Below are 25,696 nucleotides of genomic sequence, written 5' to 3'. Positions count from 1 at the left end.
AGGTTCCATGTTCACGATGTAAAACAGTCACACCCTTTAGGAGGGGTTGCTTTTCCAAGTGAACATGCTTACACACCCTTTGTGAACAGAATGCTTGACGAATGGAAATGAGGGAGGGGAGGACAATAGGTGAAATCACACTTTCAACACGTGCTGACAGACATAGGCCAGGCTGGAGAGGACAGGCCCGACCTTGCTTGCTATCTTGGGGCCACCCTGGACATTGTGTCTCTAAAAGCTAACTTCCTCTGGAATCCCTATTAGGGACACACAGGAAGCCCGAGGGATGCCCCGCAGCTGCAAAAGCATCCCAGGGATGGTATAGACTCAAAATCCCACTCAGCTCCATGGCCATGTTCTAGAAGCCAGCGCTGTTACGCCCTGGTGAGTATAGACGTCCCTTTAGAATTGCACATGCTGATTCAGAGCCATTAATTACATTCTGATTTTCATGCACTGGGAAGAACTGTATTTGCATAAACCTGGACAAGAACATGTGTATCTGGACATAGTCTGTGAAGAAAGGAAGATAGCCCTGTGTATCAGTACACACCTGTCATCCCAATGACTTGGAGGCTGAGGCAGGAGGATCACAAGTTTGAGTCTAGCCTTGGCAATTCAACAAGACCTTCTCTAAAATAGGCCAAGCACTCCAGAACAAAGCTTTGCAGCGAAAGTCACTATAAATAGGTCTGCTCCTCAATCAGTTTCCTAATGATTCAGACTTATTTAAAGAAAAGTTAAAATTATCTTGGCATTCTCTAGTGTCACATTATTTTAATGGTCCTTAAATGCCAGATGAGATATACTGGTGAATTGGTTTCTCTGATGGTAATGCACCTGCCTTTTTGGGATCAATGGTGAATACACAATCAGACATATCCAGAGAGGTTCAAGATTTTCATGAAAAATTGTCCCTGTACTTGGCAGAGCAATGATGTCGTAAGCCCTGCTTATTCATTGGTTTGGCTGCGCAGGGTCTCAAATCACCTCAAGAATATCCCCACGTGAGCTTCTTGTTGCACGGCTCTGGTGTTAGATGTTTTTGCTGCTGTGTGGGTTCCGTTTGATCTGTCTCCCTCTCTGTCCTATGCATTCTATGTGCTGTCTCACCCTAGTTCATATGCATTCAGGAGAAGGTATCATTAGTGACTTGATGCCCATATTATGACTTAACGAGCTGGAAAGACAGCGTGTATAGATTCTGCATCTCTCAAACTGAGATTTTTGATTCTGTAGACAGGTCGCCTGTAGACTCTTCCCGGAGGCGTTGGCTGCTTGGGACACAGATTGTAATCACAGTAATTAGCACTGAATTTTCAAGTCCTGCTCTCCAACTTGACCTGGCAGCGTTTAACCAGCGTGCACACAGCTGGATCAATGGCAGGAATTGAAGGGCTCAGTTGTGGGGCTGTTGCTGGATCCTGTCGTGGGCACCATCCCTGGGGAGTTCTCAGAGAGCATCAGGGACAAGGGTCCCTGCAGATCTCTGGGGCAGGAGGGGAAAGAAGTATAATATTGATAAAGCACCTGTCGATGGGAATTATACTGAAGATTGTCACTGGAGACAGAGGCAGTTCAAACTTCCACCCCAAATTCATCTCCAGAGGATTTGTGTTTCTCCCTCTTTTTAGAGCAGTTTTGGGGTATTCCTAAAGTATCCTTGCTAAAAGTTTACACTTTCTTTACCTAAGAGAAAATACCTACAGATCTTAATCCAAGTGAAAAAAACTGTAAGATACAAAACAGATACTTTGAGGGCACAATGATGGCAAAGAACCACCAATGCCCATTTATGGTTTAAATTATCTGGGAAGTATTGTGGTGGGGAGCCCGGAGTCAAGTTTTGATAAGTCACAAGTTGCTCCTCTGTCATCCAGTTCCTCTCCAGAGACTCCTGGAAGATAAAAGCGATGGCAACAGGACAGTAAGGGGATGAGAGACCCTTGTCCCCACCACCTGAGGGGTAGTGATTCCACTGAAGATTGACAGCTGAACCATCAATAGGCTTCAGTTTATGAAAATACTTAACAATTTGAGCATACGTAGTATCTCTAACCATATAATCAGTTTGGTTGAAAAAGCATGGTAGCTTAAACTTTTGGGGGGATACTTACACATTTTTTGGAAGGAGGCATTGTGCTGACTTACATTGCTAGATTATTTATGTGGCAACTCTGTTTAAATGAACTGTTGTTAGAGATCTTACTTGACAGCCATTTTATGATCTGAATGCTCAGTTGACATTGGACCTCACATGTTCACACATGTAGTTTTCAGGCCACAGTTCTATTTGCTACTAATTTGTACCTTAGGATGGCTTCCCGGGGCTGCTGCGCAGTACTGTTCTCTACTCCACCATATGGACTGTCCTCTATTTCTAGAAGCACCTGCTGCCAGGAGTTACCTGGTCTGGAAAAGCTCCTTCCTTCCCACACCCACTCAGGCGCTTCTTCCTGAAATTCTTCTGTAAACCCACAGGAAGCCGCCTTTCCCGTTTTTATTATAAAAAAGGAAATGATGGTAAAACTCACTCATATTGTTATTTTAACATATCTTACATTGTCTTAGTTGAAGGGTTGTTTCTTAACTTAAAAATATATTAGCAGAGGCTGGGGTTATGCTCAGTGGTAGAGCACTTGCCTAGCATGTGTGAGGCCCTGGGTCCAATTCTCATACTGCATATAAATAAATGAGTAAAATAAAGGTCCACTGATGTCTAAAAATTATTTTAAAAATAATTTGATGCTCTTAGGAGAGCATCAAAATCAGAGAATTATGCCCGTTTCCTACCTCTGTCAACAGTGGCTCTTCATTCTTTTAGAGGTACACAGCAGAATTCATTTTTGTTGATCTAAAAACCAAATAAATAAACCCAAAGCCTTACCACTTTAATTTCTTTTAAAAAAAATGGGTCTAGGTTGCTTTAGAAATGTGGGCCAACTTTTTTTAAAAAGTATTTCTCACACCTTGCCTTTATAAGTAACTGTAGGCACACTGTAATTTTAATCTGTATTTTCTTAATAAGTTTGAATTTTCAGAAAGCCTCTATTTTTATGTTATGGATCACAGAAGGCTGCTTCCTGTTGAAGAGACCCAGCCAATATTATTACATACTTTTTTCTTAAGTGCAAAAATTGGTCGGGGATGGGGGACTATTTAATTTGGAAAACATCAATGATCCCCCACTCCTTCGTTTCCTGTGTCGATTTCATTTTGGAACTGGGAGTTGTGGATATTTTCTCACTTTGGACTTTTGCCTTCTATTTTTTCTTTTGCTTTACAGTCTGTGCTAGGATAACGTAGTGGACTTTTTCAGTTTTTATTGTTTTGGTTTGTTTTTTCCCTTCCTTTCTTTCTTTCTTTCTTTCTTTTTTTTCTTTGCATATTCCTCCCTTTCCAGGGAGAGATTATTGCTGACCAAATCTAAAACACTTCAGTGTTTAGGATCCCTGCAGGGCCATTTTAAGTATTTGGACCCGTAAAGGGCCCCAAGCAATAACTACCTGAATTGCTTTTAATTACACAATATAGCTGCATCATTTTACTTCAGATTCTTTTTGATTGATGCTGCAAGGCAATTGTAACCGCGGATGATGGGATTAAGTGCCTCTTGAAGTGACTTTAGCTTCTTGTGGGAACAAAGGGAAAGAGGAGAACACTTGGTTCCTTTTTGCCTGAGCGGCCTTTTTCTTCACTTGCCTATAAAGAAATACAATTAACAAACATTATCCCCAGAGGTAAATTGAAATGTACATGCAGACAAGAACCACTCTTGACTGCAATTAGACATATATGATCCAAGGTATTCTGGCCATTCATTAGTGCTAATTGTTTGAGAAACAAGTGCAGAACAAATGATTAAAATGTAGGTGCCATAACTAGGATTAATAGCACGTGTGATAAAATGCACGCCCTTAGCTGTACCCGTGAACCACTTTGGAAAGCGGCTGTGTTTCCAGGAGTGCTTGGTTCGGCGCTGTGGTGAGCTCTCGGTGTTTGCTCAAGACCTGGTGGTGTTTATAACAAACAGCTTGTATCTTTCTTTCTTAATTAGTGGGAATTACTGTGCAAATGTTGGTATTTTGTAATTTAATATCCTGTTGCCTTCCTGTGCCTTTGGGTTGCTCGTGCTGTCCACTGGTATTGGTGGGGAGGGCATAAACCGAATCTTAGGTTTTATTTCTTTGCTTTCTTTAAAATGTTGGAAGCCACAGAGAACCACGGGACAGTCTGCATTCCCAGCTTGGTTTTGGAAGAGTCACTCATCCCATCTAGACCACGGTTGCAAGGTTCTCTGGCATTTGGAGCTTGTATTAAGGTCCCAGAGATCTGACAGGAACTACCTGGGAGCTGCTCTGCTCGGCGTCAGCGTTCTGCAGGTCCTTAATGGCTGACGGGCTGAGTTGGGGTCTGGCAGCAGCAGGTGAGAGGAGCTAAGCCTGACAGGACCTGCGTGAGTGGAGAAGGCTTTGCCCAGCCAGGCTAAGTGGCCACAGGAAGGAAGGACCCATTGGGAGAGACAGATGGTGATTAAATTCTCCCCAGAAATACACTTAGGGGTTGGGGTTAGCAAGTCAGCAAGAGAGAGATGGAAGGCACAAGGGAAAGGGAAAGAGAGAAGGCATGAGAGGGAAGCATGGGATGGGGGCCCAAGAAGACCTGGGAAATGTGTCGGCAGGCAGGCCTGAAATCCAGGTAGGACTGCAATGGTGTTCGTCTCAGGCCTCCTCATTTGCAGCTCAGTGTTCCTCTGTCCTCTGCTCCCACTTCTGTAACCAGTCAGGGAGGCACCATTTGGAGATTGTCCCTTTTATGCCATGAAAACCCACAACAGCGTTCGAATCTCAAGGGGTCTACCCTTGTCACCTAACATACTTCAGAGCCACCTACCTCTTGGCATATCATGAGCCCGTTCCAAAGGAAGAAATGTCCACATTAAAGTTAGTCTAGATAGGGTATAAGGCTAAACTAGCTTTTAAAATCAGTTACCACATTCCAGAAACAAACATAAAATATCTTCTAGTGGGGCTGGGGATGTGGCTCAAGCGGCAGCGCGCTTGCCTGGCATGCGTGTGGCCCGGGTTCGATCCTCAGCACCATGTACAAACAATGAATTTGTGTCCGCCGAAAACTAAAAAAGTAAATATTAAGATATTCTCTCTCTCTCTCTCTTTAAAAAAAAAATATCTTGTAGTGATTAAGGTCTCTGGATGACCCATTCCATCTTTCTTTGCCATTATCATAGGAAACTGTGACTAGAGTCACAGGAACAGTATAACGTAGATGCTCATAGACAGAGAGCCTGAGGATAAGCTTCACCTCTTAATGTTTAATTTTATTCCCGTTATATTTACCATGAAAGTGTTACTTTCTGAATTTTTATCAGTTCAGTTGACAGAAAACTAAGTGATAATATACTTCCATAAGTGTTTTTTTGGTGGTAAACTGAAAACAAACAAGAAGATGGCTGGGCTGGGGCTCAGTGGTAGTGCACTTGCCTGGCATGTGTGAGGCACTGGGTTCCATTCGCAGCACCACATATAAATACATAAAAAAAAATAAAGGTCTATCAGCATCTAAAAAGAAAATATTTTAAAAAACAACAAGAAGAGAAATCATTTTGCACTCAGAGCTGGTTCATTGTTGAGTGTGGTGCTGAATTAAGAAAAAAAAAATGTTAGTCTCTCCTAAAATTAGAACTTCTAGGAAGTCTTGTCTTAAATAGTTATTTTAAGGAATTAGTGCTTGAAACACATTAAACATACTTCAAAAAACAAAACAAAACAACTATGTTAGAAAAAGTCTTCGTGAACACATCCATATGTTTAGTTTTAATTTTCATCACACTTAGCTCTGAATAATTAAGAAGGAAAAAACAATCTTAATCTCATTGTGGGTCCCACACAATCAAAGCCACATACACGTGACTCGGGATCACAGCTTGTACTCACAGCTTTCCTGTGTGTGGTACGGGTCTGGCAATTAGACTCAGACTGTGTTTTTTTTTTTTTTAATTATTCAGTGTGAGAGAGAGATCAATATTAAACCCTCCCCAAAATCTACAGATCAGAATAATCAAGGGATTGTGGATAACAAAATATCCAAATTCTAAGCTGTGTAGCTTATATAGCTTATGTCAGCTTCATTTCATTAGAGACTGACACTTGGAAGGAAATTTTGAGAGAATCTAGAAATAAAATGAGGATTCCATCGACCCAGATCATTTTTGTATGGCCACTCCCCCTGAAAAAAATTAAGATGTAGGAAGAAAGTGAAGAATTATTTTCTCAAAATTGCAGACATTTTCTGGAGGGGAAAAAATTTTCTGCTGTGATTACTTTTCTATCAAAGAACCCAGTTGTGGGGGAAATGCATTAATTTGACATGGTTAGTAGCCTCTGAGCTTTTGAAAAACTCTGTAAAAGAATTTGTGGCTGTATGAGTCAGATTGACGGTCCTCTTTTGTAACCTTTAAAAAAAATTAAGGAGAAATTGACCTTTCTAGTTCACATCTGCTCAGTTACCTTGAAAGCTTGAACAAGCCAGGAAATAATTGTCTCAGCTTTATATATATTATTTTTCTGACATAGAATTACCCACAGGGCTGGGGATGTGGCTCAAGCGGTAGCGCGCTCACCTGGCATGCGTGCGGCCCGGGTTCGATCCTCAGCACCACATACAAACAAAGATGTTGTGTCCGCCGAAAACTAAAAAATAAACACTAAAAATTAAAAAAAAAAAAATAGAATTACCCACAAAATCTATAAGTAGAAAAGTATAGTGGATATTTCTTTTTTAAGAAAACATATCTTATTTTGGGTTCATCTTTACTTTTTACAAATTGCTTTTACATCCATAATCTCATTTGACCTCCACTACAATTCTATAGTGGAGGTGTTATTTTTTTCTTTTTTCTTTGTTTGAGACAGTCTCACTATGCTTCCTGGGCTGGCCTTGAACTCATGAGCTTAAGCAATCATTATGCCTTAGCCTCTCCGGTAGTTGGGACTACAAGCGCCTTCCACCATGCCCACCTTGTGACTTACCTGTCCTTCCTCCCTCCCTCCCTCCCTCCCTTCCTTCACAGTGCTAGGTACCAAACCCAGAGCCTCATGCATGCTGTATTTCTTCTTCTTTTTTTAAAAAGTTTTTTTTTTTTTTTTAAATTTTCAGTGTGTAGTGGTTACACATACTATTTGGCTTCATTTTGACCTGATCATACAGACATGAAATAATATTTGCTCCACTTCATTCCCTGGTGCTTTCTCTCTCCCTCCCTTCCCTCTTTTCCTTGTTCCTTCTCTTCTACTCCACTGGTCTTCCTTTTATTTATTTATTTTTAATTGGTGCTTTATACCTAAAAGTGGAATTCACTGTGGTATGTTTATATACACAGCATAATTTTGTCAATTTCACTCCACAGTTCTTCCCTTTCTCACCCCTCCTCCCTCTCCCACCACCCCCTTCCTCTACTCCACTGATATTCCCTCTATTTTTGTGGGATCACCCCGCCCCTTTTCCCCCTTATTTTGTCTGTCTTCCACATATGAGAGAAAACATTTGGCCCTTGATTTTCTGAGTCTGGCTTATTTCGCTTAGCATGATGTTCTCCAGTTCCATCCATTTACTAGCAAATGCCATAGTTTCCTCCTTTATGGATGATTGAAGCTCCATTGTGTATATAGACCACATTTTCTTTTTCCACTCGTTGGTTGGTTGATGGGCACCTGAGCTGGTTCCGTAATTTGGCTATTATGAATTGCACTGCTATCAATATCGATGTGCCTGTGTCGCTATAGTGACATACTATAGTATGCTGATTTTAGCTTTTTTGGACAAATACCAAGGAGTGAGAGAGCTGGGTCATATGGTGGTTCTATTCCTAGTTTTTTGAGGAATCTCAATACAGCTCTCCAAAGTGGTTTATACTAATTTGCAGTCCCACCATTTTCCCTACATCCTCACAAGCATTTGTTATTATTTGTTTACATATTAAAATGATTTTTTATTATTTGATGATTCTATGGTAACATTATTTTCAGATACTCTCTAGGGACTGTTTCAATACATTAGCTACTAAATATTGTATTTTCTGCAACTGATTTATAATTAGATCTTACTCAGGAATATTCAGTTCCTAACTAGAGGCTTCTGCTTTGAATGTTCACTTTTGGCCAGTCATGCAACAATTGTCCTCTTTCTTGCTAACATGCAGTTTCAGATCCAAAATTATAAATGGTCTCTACTGAGGCAGGGGGAAGTGGGCCTGGCATATCCTTGAGGTTTTAATAATAGTTTACCAAGCACTCTCCCATCACAGCCTGACGGGTGCTGAGATTGCGCTTGGGAACCCATCCATCAGTCTCCAGGAGTACTCGGAGTTCTGAGCAGCCATTTGTGAACCAAGTTCTCAGCAGCCTTAAGAGTTAACTGTTAGTGAGTGACACCCTGAGCCCTTTGTGTTTCCAGGAGCCCCTCCAGAAGCAGCCCAGCAAAGCAGAGATGCTGATCTCACTGTGTCTGAAATGTGGCCGGTGATGAGTGCAGGTTTCCCTCTTGACCCCGGTGGCACACAGGAGAAAACCTTCCAGTCTTCTGTTCACATAACCCCTTGGCTCCTCCTTCTCTCACCAAAAGGAGAGCAAGGAAGTGGGATTAAGGCAAATGCCTACCAACAGGCACATGCTCTATTGTCATCCCTCTCAACCAAACCAGGAGCTTTGCAGGGAAACAGAAAACCCCTCCCTCCCTGCCCCCTCCTGTTCCCCCCTCCCCTTTCCTCCCCAAGCCTCTCCTCCATTTCCCAAGTCCTTTTCCTCCTGCCTTGGCCTTTTTCTAGTCCCTCAGCTCCCCTCAAGCTCCCCGTCCCCTGGCCCTGCTCTTTTTGCTTTCTGCTGGTCTGTCTTGGGCTTAGCTCCTTTGAACCCTTCCTCTTCACCTTCCTTTTAGAAAAATGTCCATCTTGCCCTCAGAGTTGCTGGCAAGTGCCCAGCGGCCTGGGTGGAGCCACTCTGAAAGCTGCCACTGCTGCACTGGTTAGAGAGGACAGAGCGTGCGGTGTGGACCTGAGCAGGGGACTTTCTTCTGGATCCATTCATAGTCACCACAGTAGTATGGGGCTTTCCTGTTCCTGGGACTTCCTGCCCCTCAAGTCACGCAGAGTTCTGTGGCCGTAGCAGTCAGATTCAGTGGGTGCCAGAGAGGTGCTACTGGACAGTTAACTCCTCATTGGAGCTTGTGGGGCCCATAGCCCTCAGCAAGGGCCTGCTTGTAGGTGGACTCAGTGTTTAAGATCGGTTCTGAATGGGATCAGTCCATTTTTGCTAATGAAATGATAGAATGGATATGACAAGGCAAACTGCTTTGGTTTGGTGACTTTAACTGTTTTTTTTGTTGTTGTTGTGGTTGTTGTTTGTTTTTCTTTGAGATCTCACTATGTCGCTCAGACTGGCCTCCGTGCCTCTGACTCCTGGGCTCAAACAACCTGTGGCCCCAGCCTTCCTAGTAGCTGGGACTACAGGCACATGTTATTGTGTCTAGCTTTATTTTTTTTAGTGGCCAAATATACAGAACATAAAGCTTGCTATTTTAACCATATTTAGGTACATAGTTCAGGGGCTTAAGTACATTTTAATTGTCATGGAATTACAGCCACCTATCCTTCTTCAGAACGTTTCCATCTTCCCAAACTCGAACTCTGTACCCACTAAACAATAGTTAACCCATTCCTCCTCCCCACAGCTTCTGGCCACCACCGTTCAACTGTCTCTCTGAATTAGACTCCTCTGGGGACCTCACATAAGTAGAATCATGTAGTAACTGTCCTTTTTTAGTCTGGCTTACTCAGCATAATGGGGAACTTTAACTTTTGACAGGGTATTTGTTTCCGTTTCCTCCCATGTGAGAAAAGACTCCCATCATTGGCGTCACTTGTAGGAACTAGCTTTGCCCCTCATTGTCCTCAGAGGCTGTGCTCCATGCTCAAACAGCATGACCCCACCTTCACCCATCTGGTCAAGGGTACCGATGCTGCTTTTTCCTCTACTCTTGTGAAGTCTGTCCTTTATTCTATGGCCATCCCCTTTCCAAGGGTTTCCCTGACTAGGAGAGAGGCAAGAGGAGGCCAGGAGAGAAGTCCACACCATGCCCTTGTTTTGTACATGGAGCCTCACAGTAGCCATAAGGCTGGCTTGTGGCCCATGGCCTATGGGGTGCCCCATCCTGAGCCCCAGGTCACTCCTTAGAAGCAGACTACTGGGGGAACTCACACTGCTATCCAGTGTGTCCACTTTGGACCCAAGACTACTTCTTCCTTTAAGCACAAAATGGAGCCCTTGAGTGGGGTACAATATGATCGTTCGTGAGTTAGCCCTGAAAATGTCTTCTAGGCTTTCCTGAAACGGGCTACACATTTATCTGTATTTGCACCACATGTAAACCTCACAAAGGACCTATTCAGCCTATGGGAGCACAAATAGCTGTTCTTCGCTTCTGTGCCCATGGAAAGCTCCCCACCTCTCAGTGCACCGTTGCCATAGTAACTGAAATATAGTTCTTCAAAATGAGGAAGGAATCTCTCCGGCACTTGGGAACTTAGCAAAGTGAGAACATAAGTAGGCCTCAATTATAGATACTGGCGTCAATAACTAGTTATTAATAGCCATAAGCATGGTGGATATTAGTAAGTGAATTTTGCAGTCATTTGGAGTGTAGGAAAGGATGGGTGAATGGAATCTTCACTCCGTGCCATTGATTCTTCTGTGACCATCACCAGGGGCACACTAGGTCAGGTGCGCTGGTCGTACAACATAGGACTCAGCTCTTTCGGTTCATAACCAAAGAAGAGGCGATGACAGAGCCCAGTTGTGCTCCTTCAGCCCTCTCAAGAATTGCAGAAGCAGCCTTAAACAGAGGAATCCATTACAAATCTGTCATTCGCTGTGGATATGTGCTAACCTTTGTGTAAGAAATTTTTATTTTTATTTTGGGGGCTGAAAGTATAGTGGTAGGACTCTTGCCTAGCATACCCGAGGTCCTGGGTTTTATCCCAAGAATTGCAAAAAAAAAAAGGAAAGAAAGAAATTTGTTTTTTCAACCTTTATTGGTTCTTAGAATGAAAAAGTTTTTAAAGGAGTTTATAGGACATGGCATAAATATGTAACATCCTAAGTGGAAATTTGTTAATTATTTTAAAGTGATGCTCCCCCCCCCCCACACACACACACCAATACTTAAGAATAAGTGAGAACTTACTGAATTTTATTAGAAATTATCTGGCTTCTTTCTGTGCCTCAGCCACCTGACCGTCTGAGCAGTCACATCACTAGAATTAGAGGCATTTTCCTTTCTCTTTGTGCTTTTTCCAGGAATCTGGGCCCTGTTGCTAGAATCAGAGAGGTTGAAAGCTGTATCTAGCCAACAGGCCCCCAGTTTTGACACATATGTACCAACATAAAATTTTCCTTTCCCAAAGTCGCCAGCATATTTTGAAAAGCCTGTCAAATGTTCCAACAAAAATTAAATATGATATGTTAAAATCTAATAGCTATTTAAAAAATAAATAATTGCTCTGCTAAAAACATTTTTAAAAAATTTTGTCTAGTTGTAGATGGTCACAATCCTTTCATTTTTGTTTATTTATTTCTATGTGGTGCTGAGGATTGAACCCAGTTCCTCACATGTGCAAGGCAAGTGGTCTACCACTAAGCCACAACCCCAGCTCCATAAAAACATTTTATCTAAAAAAAAAAAAAAATTGGTTATTAGGCCAATAGTGAGTTGGTCCAGCACATGTCAAACCCAGGTGGGTTTTTACTGGGATGCGATTGATGAGAACTCTCCATGGCCAGCCAGATGGATGGGGCTCTTGGCTGGAGTGATGATGGGGTCTTAGCAAACTCGAGGGCAGGCTGATGTTTCTTATTTTGAGATTCTGTCTGTGCTGCTCTCAACCTAGTTCTCTGTAAGATGTCAGAGTTTCCCTTCAGTCGTTTGTTAAGTGTTTTGTCAGAAAAGATGTCAAATGCTTTTTTTTTTTTGCTGGGTGTGGTGGTGCACACCTGTAAACCCAGCAGCTGTGGAGGCTGACACAGGAGGATCGTGAGTTCAAAGTCAGCCTCAGCAAGGCCCTAGGCAACTCAGTGAGACCCTGTCTCTAAATAAAATATTAAAAAGGGCTGGGGATGTGGCTCGGTGTTTAAGCACCCCTGGGTTCAATCCCTAGTCCCCCCAAAGAAAATGCAGATAGTGTAATCTCCATGTTGCACAAATATGGCTTCATTTTCTGTAATGACTCTCAATTTGGTAGGAATTTCCCATTCCTATACGTTGGCAAGAAAAATACTAACCAACTTCCTATGTGAAGTGAGTCTTTTTCTTCTGGTTCAGTTTTTTTCTCATGGACGCAGTCTCTTTAATGCCCATTCAGTGTCATGACTCTGCCTTCCCCTCCTGTTCTGGGTTCTGGGGGGCCCAGAGGAAACCTGTACATCTGCTGTGAACTCTGATGAAGAGTCACTTGTGTCTCGTGGCCCTTGGCCTGTGGGTCTTGATTAGTGCTGATGGTGGTGACTTGTGGTGTGTCCTTTGGGTATAGGAGAGGCAGAGTTTCCTGGGGAGTGTGGTCCTGGCCCTGTTGACTGGTAGGCTCCCACTCCCTGTCCAAGGTGTGCTTAGTTATGAGGCTAACCATTTGTGTCCTCCTGCCCAGCCTGGGTGTCTGTTTGGATCAAGGTGCCCTTGATCCTGCACTGCAACCAAACCCTTGAGGCATACTGCAAAAGGGTCATGCAGAAAGTTCCAGTTTCTTCCACATCTTGGGGATTCAGAGCAGACCACTCCACTGCTTCTCTGCCTCAGCAGCGTGTATCTCTGCATCTGCTGTCCTCCCTGATCAGGTCGATGGAGCACCCATGGAGTATTCTTCCAGAGTATGAAAGGGAAAGAGGACATAATCTTTCCCTACTTTCAGCTCTGCCTGGAGCTTCATTGGAAGTTCTCATCACACTTTTTTTTTTTTTTTTGGTACAGGGGATTGAACTCAAAGGCTCTTGACCACTGAGCCACATCCCCAGCCCTATTTTGTATTAATTTAGAGACAGGGTCTCACTGAGTTGCTTAGCACCTCGCCCATGCTATTATTCTGTCTCAGCCTCCCAAGCCGCTGGGATCACAGGCATGCACCACCACGCCTGGCCTCATCACATTTCCAACCACCTTCTCTACCCTGCAGGTTCCTGAGCTGAGGCAATCATCGTTACCCCAGCTGATCACTTGCACTCTCTCTCTGAACTTCTCTCTGCCAGTGACAAGGACTTACTTTGCTTCAAATCTCTTGTTCCTTCCTCACTCAGCCTTCTGGGAGCAGATCCTGCAGCTGTTAGAAACAAGAAGACTTCCTTCTCCCTTAACAAAGACAAGTTTATTATTTCACTACGGACTTTATATGAGAACCTAGCTTTAGTTTCAAGCTCAGCAAGGACTTTCAGCGTTCACTTCCTGCCACCCCCAGACCTCTGCAGTGATGGCCACTTCTGATTCAGTAGACAGAAAGGATAGAACAGATGTGGCAGCAGCAGATATGAAAACTCCTCAGGTGATCTCCATGTGTTGCCAAGTTTGAGGACTGATCACCTGGAGTAGTTCTTTGTAAACTCTCCTGGGATCTGCATCATCTGGTGATCTGGTCCACACACAGATTCTGAACAGGCAGAGATGGGGCCCCACATTCTGCATTTCTAACACACTTTTGTGATAACGGATTCCTCACAGGGAGATGGGAGAGTCTCCTAGGAGAAGAGACAGGAGGCCAGTGGTGCTGGTCTGCAACCCCCAGAGAGCTTAAACAGTTGCTGAAGCCTGGCTGTTACCAGTAGAGTCAATTTAATTGTACTGAGTGGCCTACAATTTGAGTTTTACAAGCTTCCCAGGTAGTTGCCATATTGAATCCCAGGCTCAGAACTCTGTGGCCTAGGGACTAGCTCTGTCTCTAGTTATATAAATGGTTAATTAAGGGCATCAGGTGAAGGAGGAAAGGGGGAAGACAGAAACAAGGCCAGGAGGGGCCCCCTCTGGAATGTCGTATCTAAAAAAAGGTTCCTCTGTAGAGAGAACTCACCATAAGGCTACCAGATTTTTTTCAACTCATGTTAAGCCCTTGCTTTGCATATTGTTTGAATACATTTACATGTTGACTATCAAGAGGCTCTAACTCCAAATATGTAAGATAAAATAAGTTTGATCTTGTCACCTACTGCAACTGTATTTGTACACAGTGTCAGTGCCGAACACAACTCGAGTGTAGAACAGATTTTGGAACAGCCTGGGCAGAGGGATGGCAGAGAATCAGAGGAGGGAGGCTGGGGAAGTCCTCCTTCCTCCTCCAGAGCTGTGACCGCATGATGGGGCTTGGACAGACCCCTCCAGACTGTGGAATCAGCAGTAGAACCTGATCCCCACCCCCATCCCATGCCTTTCTTCCTATTCCAAACAGTGCAGGTGCCTTTGATGGTTTTCCCTCCCCCTTCACTATATGCTGTTTTACAGGCCACTCCTCTGGGTGTCCCTCCTTGGACCTGCTGGGCATGCCCTGTTCCTTGGGCTGCCTCCTTATCATGCTCAGCACCATGCTTAGCACTTTGAGCCCTTGCATATAATTGTTCAGGGTGTGCCCTGGACAGGGCACCTGGCAAGGGCACTAGTGGCCCCTCTCCACACCCCCAATGATGCTGCAGCAGGAGCAGGAGGTGCCTTCTTGCTCTTAATCCTGGAAGGTGCAAGGGGGTGCCTTCTTCTAATTTGCACGTCGATGCTGCCCTGTGTGGTGGGGAAGCCCAGTGCAAGTCCCCTATCAGGTGTTTACCACCTGCTCACTAATGAGAAAAGTAGAGGCAGCAGGGTAGGTAAGAGGCATCATTTACTGAATAAAACTTCCTTTCCCTATTGAGTGGCCTTGGCACTCTTGTAAAAAATTATTTGACAAGAGTGAAGGCTTATTTCTGGGCTCTATAGTCAATTCTATTGGCTTGTATGTCTATTTCTAAGCCAGTGACACATTGTTTTAATTATTGTAGTTTTTGGGTTTTTTTGGTGGGGGGTACCAGGGATTAAGCTCGAGGGCACTCAAGCACCTTACTAGTTACATACAGATTTTGATTTTCTGTTTCTTCATGACTTAGTTTTGGTACATCTTATGTTTCTAGGAATTCATCCATTTCATCTAGTTTCATCTAGTCATCAATTTGTTGGCATACAGTTGTTCATAGTACTATCTTAGGATCTTTTTTGTTTCCTCGCATTGTTAGTATTATTCCCATTTCATTACTGATTTTAGTAATTTGAGTCTTTTTTTTCCTTAGTCCATGTTATGGTTTAGATATGAGGTGTCCCCCAAAAGCTCATGTATGAAATAATGCAAGAAAGCTTAGAGGTAAAATGATTGGGTTATGAGGGACTTACCCTAGTTCATGAATCCTGGATTAGGAATTACCTTGGTCATAACTATAGGCAGGCAAGGTGTGGTTGGAGAAGGTGGTCACTGGGGCATGCCTTTGGGTTGCAGATTTTTTCCGAGGTAAGGGGAGTCTTGCTCCCTGCACCCTGGTGCCGTGTTCCCAGATGTTTTCTTCCTTAACACCCTTCGCATGATGTGTGGCTTCATCTTGGGCCCAGAGCAATGGAGTCAGATGTCTAAGGACTGAGACCTCTAAAACCATGAGCACCACCCCCCCAAAAAAAATTTCCTCCTCTAAAATTGTTATTGTCAGGTCTTTGGTCACAACAGCCAAAAAAGTGACTTAAAGAGTCCATCTTGCTAAAAGTCTGTGAATTTTCTTGATCTTTTCAAACAATCAAATTTTGGTTTCATTGATTTTCTCTATTGCTTTATTATTCTCTATTCCATTTATCTCTGCTCTTATTTTTATTATTTTCTTCCTTCTGCTAGTTATGAGTGTAATGTTTTTCTTCTTTTTCTAGTTTTTCAACTCGCAAAGGTAGGATGTTGATTGTAAAAAATTGTGCCAGGGGTGCCTAACATGTATGAGGCCCTGGGTTTAATCCTCAGCACTGAAAAATTATTTTACAAAATTACCTTCAGGCTTTGTATATAAGACATATATGATATATAAATTAACTTCATGTTATATTTAGGTACAACCCCTAAGATTTCTCATTCTATGTATCCAGAATTCCAAGATTCCAAAAGTCTGAAGCACCAAACACTTTTGGTCCCAAGCATTTCAGATGAAGGACTTTCAACATGTGGTGTTGTTTGGTACCTTTTGGATATATGGTTCTCACTTTTTTCTCCATGGTCACCATCTGGACAGTACACTGATACTGGAAGTTTTTTCCAAGAAGAAATAGGCACACCTTTCTCCTTCTGTCAGACGAGAATGCCAATAGTGCTCTTTTAAAAACCTTATCCAAAATGACATTTTGTTTTAGTTATTTTTCTTCTGGTGTTTTCCTAGTTGTAATGTGTTCTGTCATGATCTTGAAAGATTGTCCATGTGTTCTAATTTTGCCTTAAAACCATCAAATAAGTTTTTCATAGTTTTGAAACACAGAGGTTCTATTGTGGACTAATTTCAATTATGTCTCCTACAGGAAAGCATCCCTGGCAGCCTACGTGCCCAGGCTTGGGTACAGTTCCTTGCCCAATCACAAGTACATTCCTCGGAGGGCTGTGCTCTATGTGCCTGGAAATGATGAAAAGAAAATCAAGAAGATTCCATCCCTGAACGTGGACTGTGCGGTGCTTGACTGTGAGGATGGTGTGGCTGCCAACAAAAAGGTAATGGCCTGGTTTTCAGATGGAGGAGAAATGGATTGAAATCCACTATTTTTGTGGCAGCATTGCCCATTATTTGGAAAAATTCTACTGTACTCATGGTTTACTGATTAGGATTCAGTATATATATATTTTATATTTTATTTGTTATTTATTTTATTTGTTCATTTATATGTGGTGCTGGGGACCGAACCCAGTGCCTCATGGGTGCTAGGCAAGTGCTCTACCACTGAGCCACAACCCCAGTCCCCTAAAATATATTTTTAAATCATGACAGTCAATACATGTGATGATTGTGTGTATAGATATAGACAATCAATTTTGGCCCTGATATTTTCTGGTTTAGGCAAATGAGTTATATAATTCCAGAATTGTAGTGTAAACTTTTCAAGCCAACAGAGTACAATCAAGGAATTTATTTGTTCTTTTTTAAATTTTTTATTTTTTTTAGTTGGAGATGGATACAATATATTTTATTCATTTATTTTTATGTCATGATGAGAATTGAACTCAGTACCTCACAAGTGCTAGGCAAGTGTTCTACCCCTGGGCCACAACCCCAGCCCCCCATTTCTTCTTTTTACCACCAGCTATATTAATAATGTTAATTAATTAATTAATAATAATTAATATTAATGTCTGAGACAAACGCTAAGAAAATAACTGCTAGTCTTCCATGGATAAGTCACCGCCTCACACAGAACCTTTGAGTTGCATGCAGTTCTGCCTGATTTTCTCATGGCCTATCAGAGAAATGAGCATTAGAGAATTTCCAGTTTGTGAACAGGTGCAGAAGGTTCTTACTTGGTAATTGCATGGTGGATGCTTTTAGTTTCATTTTGTTTTGCTTAACTTTATTTTTTCATATTTGTACAGTAAACGTGGATGTGTTCAATAATTAGGTGGAATATGTAAATCTTTATGTTAATCATTCATGTTTGCATGGAATTCTTTTGGTTCAAAACATTCTTGCACTCGACCTTTATCTAGCCAGTCCCTGGACAATGTGGTTGGGCTGGGAATGGATTGTGGGGCTAGGGGATGGAGGGAGCCAGCCATCTGGATTCATGACTGTTTGGGGCCCCAGGTGATCTGAATAACCTGCCTGTACTATACAACTTTCTGAATTAATTGCTTTCCTTGGAGACTCTAGCAAACAAATATTTGCCTTAATTAAAAAAATAAAGTTAATTTCCTGCATCTTCCTGGTAGTCAAACCAAGGCTTTCCAAGTATTTGGAAAAGGATTAGAATAAGCATGTGGAATCTAAAGCCTCTACTCAACATCTTTGGCATGTGCCAAGGAAAATACAATTAATCTTCTTTTTCCCAGAGATTAAGGTAAATAGGCCTTTTTTTTTTTAAGGATATAATATGATTCCAGTATGCTCCCTCCCAAAACTCATGTAGCACACTCTGAGATTAGATAGTAAATTGTAATTCCAGTTCTGTGTGACCCAGGGCAATTCACTTTACTTCTTTACTTCAATTTCTTATCTATACGGTGGGGATAACAATATCTTCTTTTGTCAGGGACAGGGATTATTATGAGAAAAAAGTTGATAAATGTCTGGGAGTAGCTTGATTTCCTATAGGAAATAGATTAGATAAAGCCTGCAGTAATCATGATTAGAGAGGAATTTATTTTAGCATTGTAGCACAGTGAGCCATTAGGAGCCCTGATAAAGTTCTAATTTTATTTCTTTGCAAATCTTGAGGCTATTCCCTCAGACTCACCTGAGGATGTTACCTGTCCCCTAGATGAGATGGAAAGGTGATCTATTTCTGCCTTACATTTCCTTACTGCTTATCTGTGTCCTCAGCCATCATCATATCCAGAGTAGTAACAGCTGAGCTACGACTGAGGAGGAACCCAAGGAAGAGAAGGGGAGAGGAATTAGCTGTGGGCAGGCTGTGCTTGCCATCGTGGAGTGTCATCTTTGTCCAGTGTCTTTATTCGGACATTCCAATTCTCTTAATGCAGCTCTACATTGCATTAATTGCTAGACACACACTCTTCTGCACGCTGATCTGGAGTGGACTAAAATTTCCATCATAATTCACAGAAAGTTCTGATAAGCCAGGATAATACTTATAAAAAATTATTTTTTTCCTTAAAATTTCTATTTCTAAATAATTAATCTCATATTTCATTTCATAGCCCCCTAGCCTGTCAAGTTCTTTTTGAATTTTGATTTTATCATTCAACATTAATATCATCTGAGAATTTGACGAGCACACTATATGAAAATTTAACAAGTTTCTGAGGAACCTGTTGAAGAGGTTGGAGCCAAGTACAGCATAAGCCTGCCCCTAAGAACCTCTGTTTATTTAACAAATATTTATGTGGTGCTCGCTAAAAGCCAGGCACTGTAATTTGCATGACAACCCAATGAGGTATTGCTATTATATTTCTTTTATAAATTGGGAAACCGAGGCATAAAGAATAATGAATAAAACTGGTGATGTGGTTAATCAGTCACCTGACACCTAAAAAATCCAGTCTTTTCATGAGGATATTATGAGATTTTCATCAAATACCATTTTAAAATGAGGGTACACATTCTGGGAGTTTCTGCTTTTAAGGACTCATCTGAGTGGACTGGACACTCCTAGAGGATCCAGGCTCCTCTTCTCTAGCTTGAGGTCCTCAATTATAATCACATCTGGAAAGTTCCTTGTCCATGCTGAGTAGCACATACACAGGTTCCAGGGATTAGGACAGGGGCTTCTTTGGGGAGCAAGGGAGGCATTATTCTGCCGGCCATGGCCTCTGCAAGAGTCACCTGGGGGCTGGCGCTGTAGCTGTAGCTCAGTGGTAGAGCGCTTGCCTCGCAGGTGTGAGGCCCTGGGTTCAATCAGCACCACATAAAACATAATAAATAAATATATTTTTAAAAATGTCTTAAAAAAATCACCTGGGTTTCTTGTAATTACAACAAAACAAAACAAAAAAACAAAAACAAAAAGTCCTGCACTTTATGCTAAATTGACAAGATAGAACTTCAGGAAAGTGCATTAATTTACTCTTTTAAGAGCTTCCCATACATTTTTTATGCACATTAAAATTTGAAAGTCAACATAACCAACATGACACTGACTCAGCATTCTTCCTTTTATTCTCTTTCCTTCTCTTATTATGAAAAATAAATTTGGAAACTCAATATTAAAAAAAAAATAAGGCGCATTCCCAAGGTACCTGTCCAGAATATCTTTTCACCCAGCACTAGAAAAATTTCCATCCTTCTTGATGGAGCAGAGAGTAGGGACCATTTTAAGTGTGTTTATTTTTAACTAGAAAAATGAGGTCAGGTAGATAAGAGTCATTCTTAATGAATCCACTTCAGTACTTAATTGTTACTGCCTCTTTTTGAAGTGGCAGAAGTAAAGAAAATGGTTTACTGAGAATTTTCTCTGTAACAGGTGCCATATTGCATAGATTAGTATTCCTATATTCTATGTATTATTTTCATATATAATCTCATTTAATCCTTACAGCAAAGTTTCAAAATATGTCCAAGGTTATATTATCATTAAATGGCAGAACTAAAACTTGAATTTCCAAGAATTTTTGATGGAATCAGCCTCACGCTCCTCATTGGCATGTTTTGTGATTCCCTGTTCTTCCCTATTTGGAAAGCCAGTGCACTAGCTATCTTTTGTCAGCTTTCCATTCTCCATGATTTCTCAAAGGCTAATAACAGGAACTCTGGATTTACATATGAAAATTCTTTCAGCATCCTGGGATCGTGATTCATTTGGACCTGGGACTTCAATTCACTCGAAATGTCCAGAAAAGCCTGAAATTTCTTATATATCTCAAATTATTTTTTCTTAAAGTCACTTATTTTTTTTTTTGTCTGTCCATTTTTTAAAATTTATTTTTTAGTTGTAGTTGGACACAATACCTTTATTTTATTCATTTATTTTTATGTGGTGCTGAGGATCGAACCCAGGGTCCCACATGTGCAAGGAGAGCGCTCTAGCACCTAGCCACAACTCCAGCCCCTGTCCATCTTTTTTTTTAATTTTGATTTTTTATGTATGACAGCAGAATGCATCGTGATTCATATTATGCATACAGAGCACAATGTTTCATTTATCTGGTTGTACACAAAGTAGAGTCACACCATTCGTGTCTTCATACATATACTTCATACATGTAATGATGTCCATCTCATTCCATTGTTAAAGTCACTTCTTAATCAGTTTTCTTATTTGAATGTTTTTCTTCTTTATGGAGGAGAGAGTAGGGACCATTTGAAGTGTGTTTATTTTTAACTAAGAAAAAATACAGGCCAGGCATGGTGGCACATGCCTATAATCCCTAAAGCTTGGGAGGCTGAGACAGGAGCATCGTGAGTTCAAAGCCAACTTCAGCAATGGTGAGGTGCTAAGCAACTCAGTGAGACCCTGTCTCTAAATGAAACACAAAATTGGGCTGGGGATGTGGCTCAGTGGTTGTTTGCCCCTGAGTTCAATCCCTAGCCTCCCCCAACCAACCACAAAAAAAAAAAAAATACATATAAAACTCTTATTTCAGATTATCTAGTTGTAGTTTTGCTAATTATTGCCCAATTCAGCTTCTTGGAATTATGAAAATATAGTCAGTTCATTTCATATCTCATTTTGTCTCTTTTTTATTACTAGACTAATTTCACAATTCATTCGGTTGCCTCTATAGAAGTATGGGCTTATAATGAAAACAATAGGAGTTTCCACAAAGCAGTTTATGAGTATCTAATACCTTCCAGCAGTCTCTAATCCTGTCCTGCTAATCCAATTTGTGTTTAAGTAGCTCCTTCATGTCAAGAGTGGCACTACCAGCTCACCTTGCCAAGTACAGATGAACAGACGGCCCCCACTCCCTCTTATCTTCTTCTCATTGGTAAATGCAGGACATACAGGGCCTCTAAGCCAGTGCTTGCTGGGCCACGGTGAAAACATACCAAATAATGCACAGAATTCTGGTGGATCATCATGACACTGGGCAAGGCCAAAAAGGTAGGAGTGGAGAAACTGGAGGCAGGATTCCAGGGCTGCCATTTTCATCAACTAATATTTAAATTTATTTTATGTTTAAGTTTAAATATTAAAGTCAGTAGTGAGTGGGTAAATATTAAGTACCTACTCAACCAGGCATCATGGCAGGCAGGAGAGATACCAAGATGGTTGCCTGGTCCCCACTGGGAGGAGCCATAGGCCAATCATAGGCATAGAAGTAAACGTTAGAATCCAACAAGTTAGGCCTATGAGAATGCGTTCTTTTTATTTTCACTTGATCTAAGTGTAATTCCCATTTTAATCTTTTGCTTGAAATATGAAATACAAAATAATGCTTCCCAAACCTTGTAATGAAGAAAGTTTTGTTATTTTGGGTTTTTTTTTTCCTTTTCATTTTTTACATTTCCAATCTTTTGTGGGCTAATACTTTTGTAAAATACAATGAAAATAAACTGGTAGAGGCTGGGCAAGTTGGTGAGACCCTGTCTTAAAAATAAAAAATAAACAGGACGAGGGATGTAGCCGGGGTAGAGTGGCCCTGATTGCCATCTCCAGTACTTTGGAAAAATTGTGGAGAAATCCAATGTTGCCTTGGTGTCAGCCACGTCCCATGCTGTGGGAATTTCTGAGATCTTACTCTCGGTGTGTATTTACCTCACGATGGCATGGTAACATTGAGGCAGAGACCACACTTTGAGTAGCAGGCACTTGAGATTTTTAAATTTCCAAGTATTTTTGGAAACAAAATTTCCAAATTTGTTTATTTATCATTTAGCTGCTGATCTTTAGAATAGTCGCATGGTGGTTAGAGAATGTGGTGCAAACGTTAATGATTCTATGAAATTTGTCAAGGCCTAGCACATGAGCCCTTTTGATAAAATGTTCCATGTGCTTAAGAAGAAAGTAAATTTTCCATTTGCAGAGTTCTAATATTTTCCATTAGACCAACCTTGTTAATTATCTTGTTCAAATATCCAGACCTTTTATTGATTTCCTTTGCTTGATAGATCAATAATTGAGAGAGGCTAGTTGAAACCTAGCCTATGTTGGAGAATTTGTCAACTTCTCTGAGTTCTATTAATTCTTGATGTTGATAATTTAAGCCTATGTTAACAGGTCTATATGAATCTAGAATTATCTTCCTGATATCTTGAGTCATCAGGCAGTATGTACTGTTTTTATCCCTTATAATACTTTTGCTTTGAAGTTCATGGTCTGTTATCAATATAGCTCTACCAGCTTTCTTTTGGTTACCATTCACCTGTTACATTGTTGTCATCCTTTTGCTTTCAACTTCTCCATATCTCCATGTCTTAAATATGGATCTTATTATTTAAATTTTTTTGATATCTATGTTGATACTTTCTGTCTTTATAGAATATTTATCTTTTTTTTTTTATTTCTTTGTTCTCAATATTGAACTCAGGGATTCTCTACCACAGAGCTACATCCCCAGGCCTTTTGATTTTTTATTTTGAGATAATGTTAGTCTATAAATAAGTCTGGATGGCGCCTGGCATTTTGCCAGAGGGAGTGGTTTGTGAAGTAAGGCCAGCGAGCCATTAAGTGTGGAGATTCCTTATTGGTTGACTGCTGTATTTAGTTTATGTTAATTAAGATAAGCTGTGTGGAATGTATAAATACCTCTGTTGTCCTACAATAAACAGCTCCCACTCCTGCTTTATCAATGTACACAAGTTGCTCGTAACCCAACCACCCCCCCCACCCCCCCACCACCCCTGTTATTTTGCTGCAGCCGGACTGCGGCAAGATAGCACCTCACTAAATTGTCCAGGATGGTCTTGGATTTGCCTGCCTCAGCCTCCTGAGTAGTTGAGACTACAGTTGTGCCTCCCTGTCCTGGCTTGAACCCAATTGCTTTGTATCAGTATTTCTTGGAGAAATTCTCTACAGTGTTTTATTTTCTATATTTTTAAAATTGGTGCATTGTGATGTTATATAATTGTTAAATATTCATATATATATATATACACACACACACACACAATGAAACAGTATAATTTGGTCTGTATCATTCCCCATTATCGCCCCTTTGCCTCCCCCTTCCTTCTGGTCCTCTTCCTCTACCTTACTGGTCTCCCTTCTATTTTCCATTTACTTTTCATGTAATTACTAACAAGTTTAGGTTTATTACATCATTATATTTTGTCTTATTTCCCCTCACCTGTTCTTTGTTTCTTTTTCTCAACTTTCTTTCCTTTTAAAAGATTATTTGATTTTGGTTTCTTTTCTTTTTTTTAAGATAGAGATAGAAGGAGAGAGAGAGAGAGAGAATTTTAATATTTATTTTTTTTAGTTTTTCGGCGGACACAACATTTGTTTGTATGTGGTGCTGAGGATCAAATCCAGGCCGTGCGCATGCCAGGCGAGCGCGCTACCGCTTGAGCCACATCCCCAGCCCCTGGTTTATTTTCTTGATGTAGTTTTTCCTCTTAGTTTAGAAATTATGACTATGTTCCTAATTTTTATTGATTGCTCTTGAAATTTTATCAACTATACTTAATAAAGTCTAAAATTAATCCATACTACAATCTGGACTACACAAGAATCTCAGAGTTCTTAGATCCACTCATCTTTGCAGTTGCAGTGCTGGAGAGCAAACCCAGGACCTCACATATGCTAGGCAAGGTTCCACCACTGAGTGACGTTCCAGCCCTGATCATCTTTTTGAATCCCATATGTTTTACATTGTTACTATTTTATGTATACTGTGTTTACTTAGGTTAACCTATGGATTTTTCCAGTTTTTTTGCTCATTATTCCTTCTTTCATCTTCAATCTTCTTCTCGGGGCCGTCTTTCTTTCTCCTGAGGTGCATTCTTTAGAATTTCCCTGTAGTCTTGGGGCATAGTTCAGAGGCAGAGTATTTGCCCAGCACATCTAAGGCCTAGAGTTCCATATCTAGAACCACAAAGAAGGAAAAAAAAAATTTCCCTATAGCAGTTTGCTGATGATAATCTCAGTTTTTATTTGAAAATGTCTTTATTGTTTGATCCTGTACAAAAATCTAGATTATTTTCTCTTGGAACTTTAAAGACATCATTTCATTTTCTTCTGTTTTCTACTGTTGTTATTGAAAACTCCTTTTTTTTTGCTACTGGGGACTGAACTCGGGGGGCACTCGACCACTGAGCCACATTCCCAGCCCTATTTTGTATTTTATTTAGAGACAGGGTCTCACTGAGTTGCTGAGTGCCTTGCCATTGCTGAGGCTGGCTTTGAACTCATGATCCTCCTGCCTCAGCCTCCCAAGCTGCTGGGATTACAGGCGTGTGCCACTGCGCCTAGCTGAAAACTCCATTTTCAAAGGAAGAACTAGGTTGCTTGTCATTTTTCTTTGGCTTCTTTAAGATATCTGTGGTCTATTGGCGTTTTTTTTTTTTAAAACATGACTAACGCCTTTGCCCTTTCCCTTCCTCCTTTTTGTTTGGTGTAAATTGTTTCCCATGTTTGTAGATTTGTGTCTTTTATTAGTTTTACAAAATCTCCATTAGCATTTCAATCGTTGCCTTTCTTCCATCCTTCCTATTTTTCTTTCACAGGTGTTAAGTATACATATTTGGGAACTTTACATTCTATTCTCCTTGTCTTTCAATATCTTCTTCTTCTTCTTGGCCTCGAACTTGAGATCTTCTTACCTCAGCCTCCCAAGTCATTGGGATTGTAGGTTGCACCAACATGCCTGGTTCATAGTATCATTTTTAAAGAGAGAAAACTTAGAAAATATGGAAAATGAATATCATTTTCCTTCAAATGTCCCTTTCACATAGAAGAGTATAATTTGATGGTCAAGAAGACAGATATGGGGCTGAGGTGTAGCTCGGTGGTAGAGTCTATGCTTCATGTGCACAAGACCCTGACTTTAATCCCCACTGTG

General features: G+C 41.0%; 1 protein-coding gene across 7 annotated transcripts in view; it reads left to right on the top strand.

The window, feature by feature from the left end:
- The window catches only part of Clybl (citramalyl-CoA lyase), a 239,581-nt gene that overhangs the window by 108,456 nt on the left and 105,429 nt on the right, over window positions 1-25,696 (top strand). For all 7 annotated transcript variants that reach the window (XR_009227841.1, XM_058582752.1, XM_058582753.1 and 4 more), the window contains exon 2: window positions 16,612-16,798. Coding sequence is in view for 4 of the 7 variants with exons in the window: in XM_058582752.1 (XP_058438735.1) it covers window positions 16,612-16,798 (187 nt within the window). In the remaining 3 variants the exon portion in view is untranslated. The remainder of the gene's footprint in view (window positions 1-16,611; window positions 16,799-25,696) is intronic.

This window comes from Marmota monax, unplaced genomic scaffold (genome assembly GCF_021218885.2).
Source record: "Marmota monax isolate L192 unplaced genomic scaffold, Marmota_monax_Labrador192_F-V1.1 WCK01_AAM20220418_F8-fsc00026, whole genome shotgun sequence".
Lineage (NCBI taxonomy): Eukaryota > Metazoa > Chordata > Mammalia > Rodentia > Sciuridae > Marmota > Marmota monax.
This window is presented reverse-complemented; position numbering and strand designations above follow the sequence as displayed.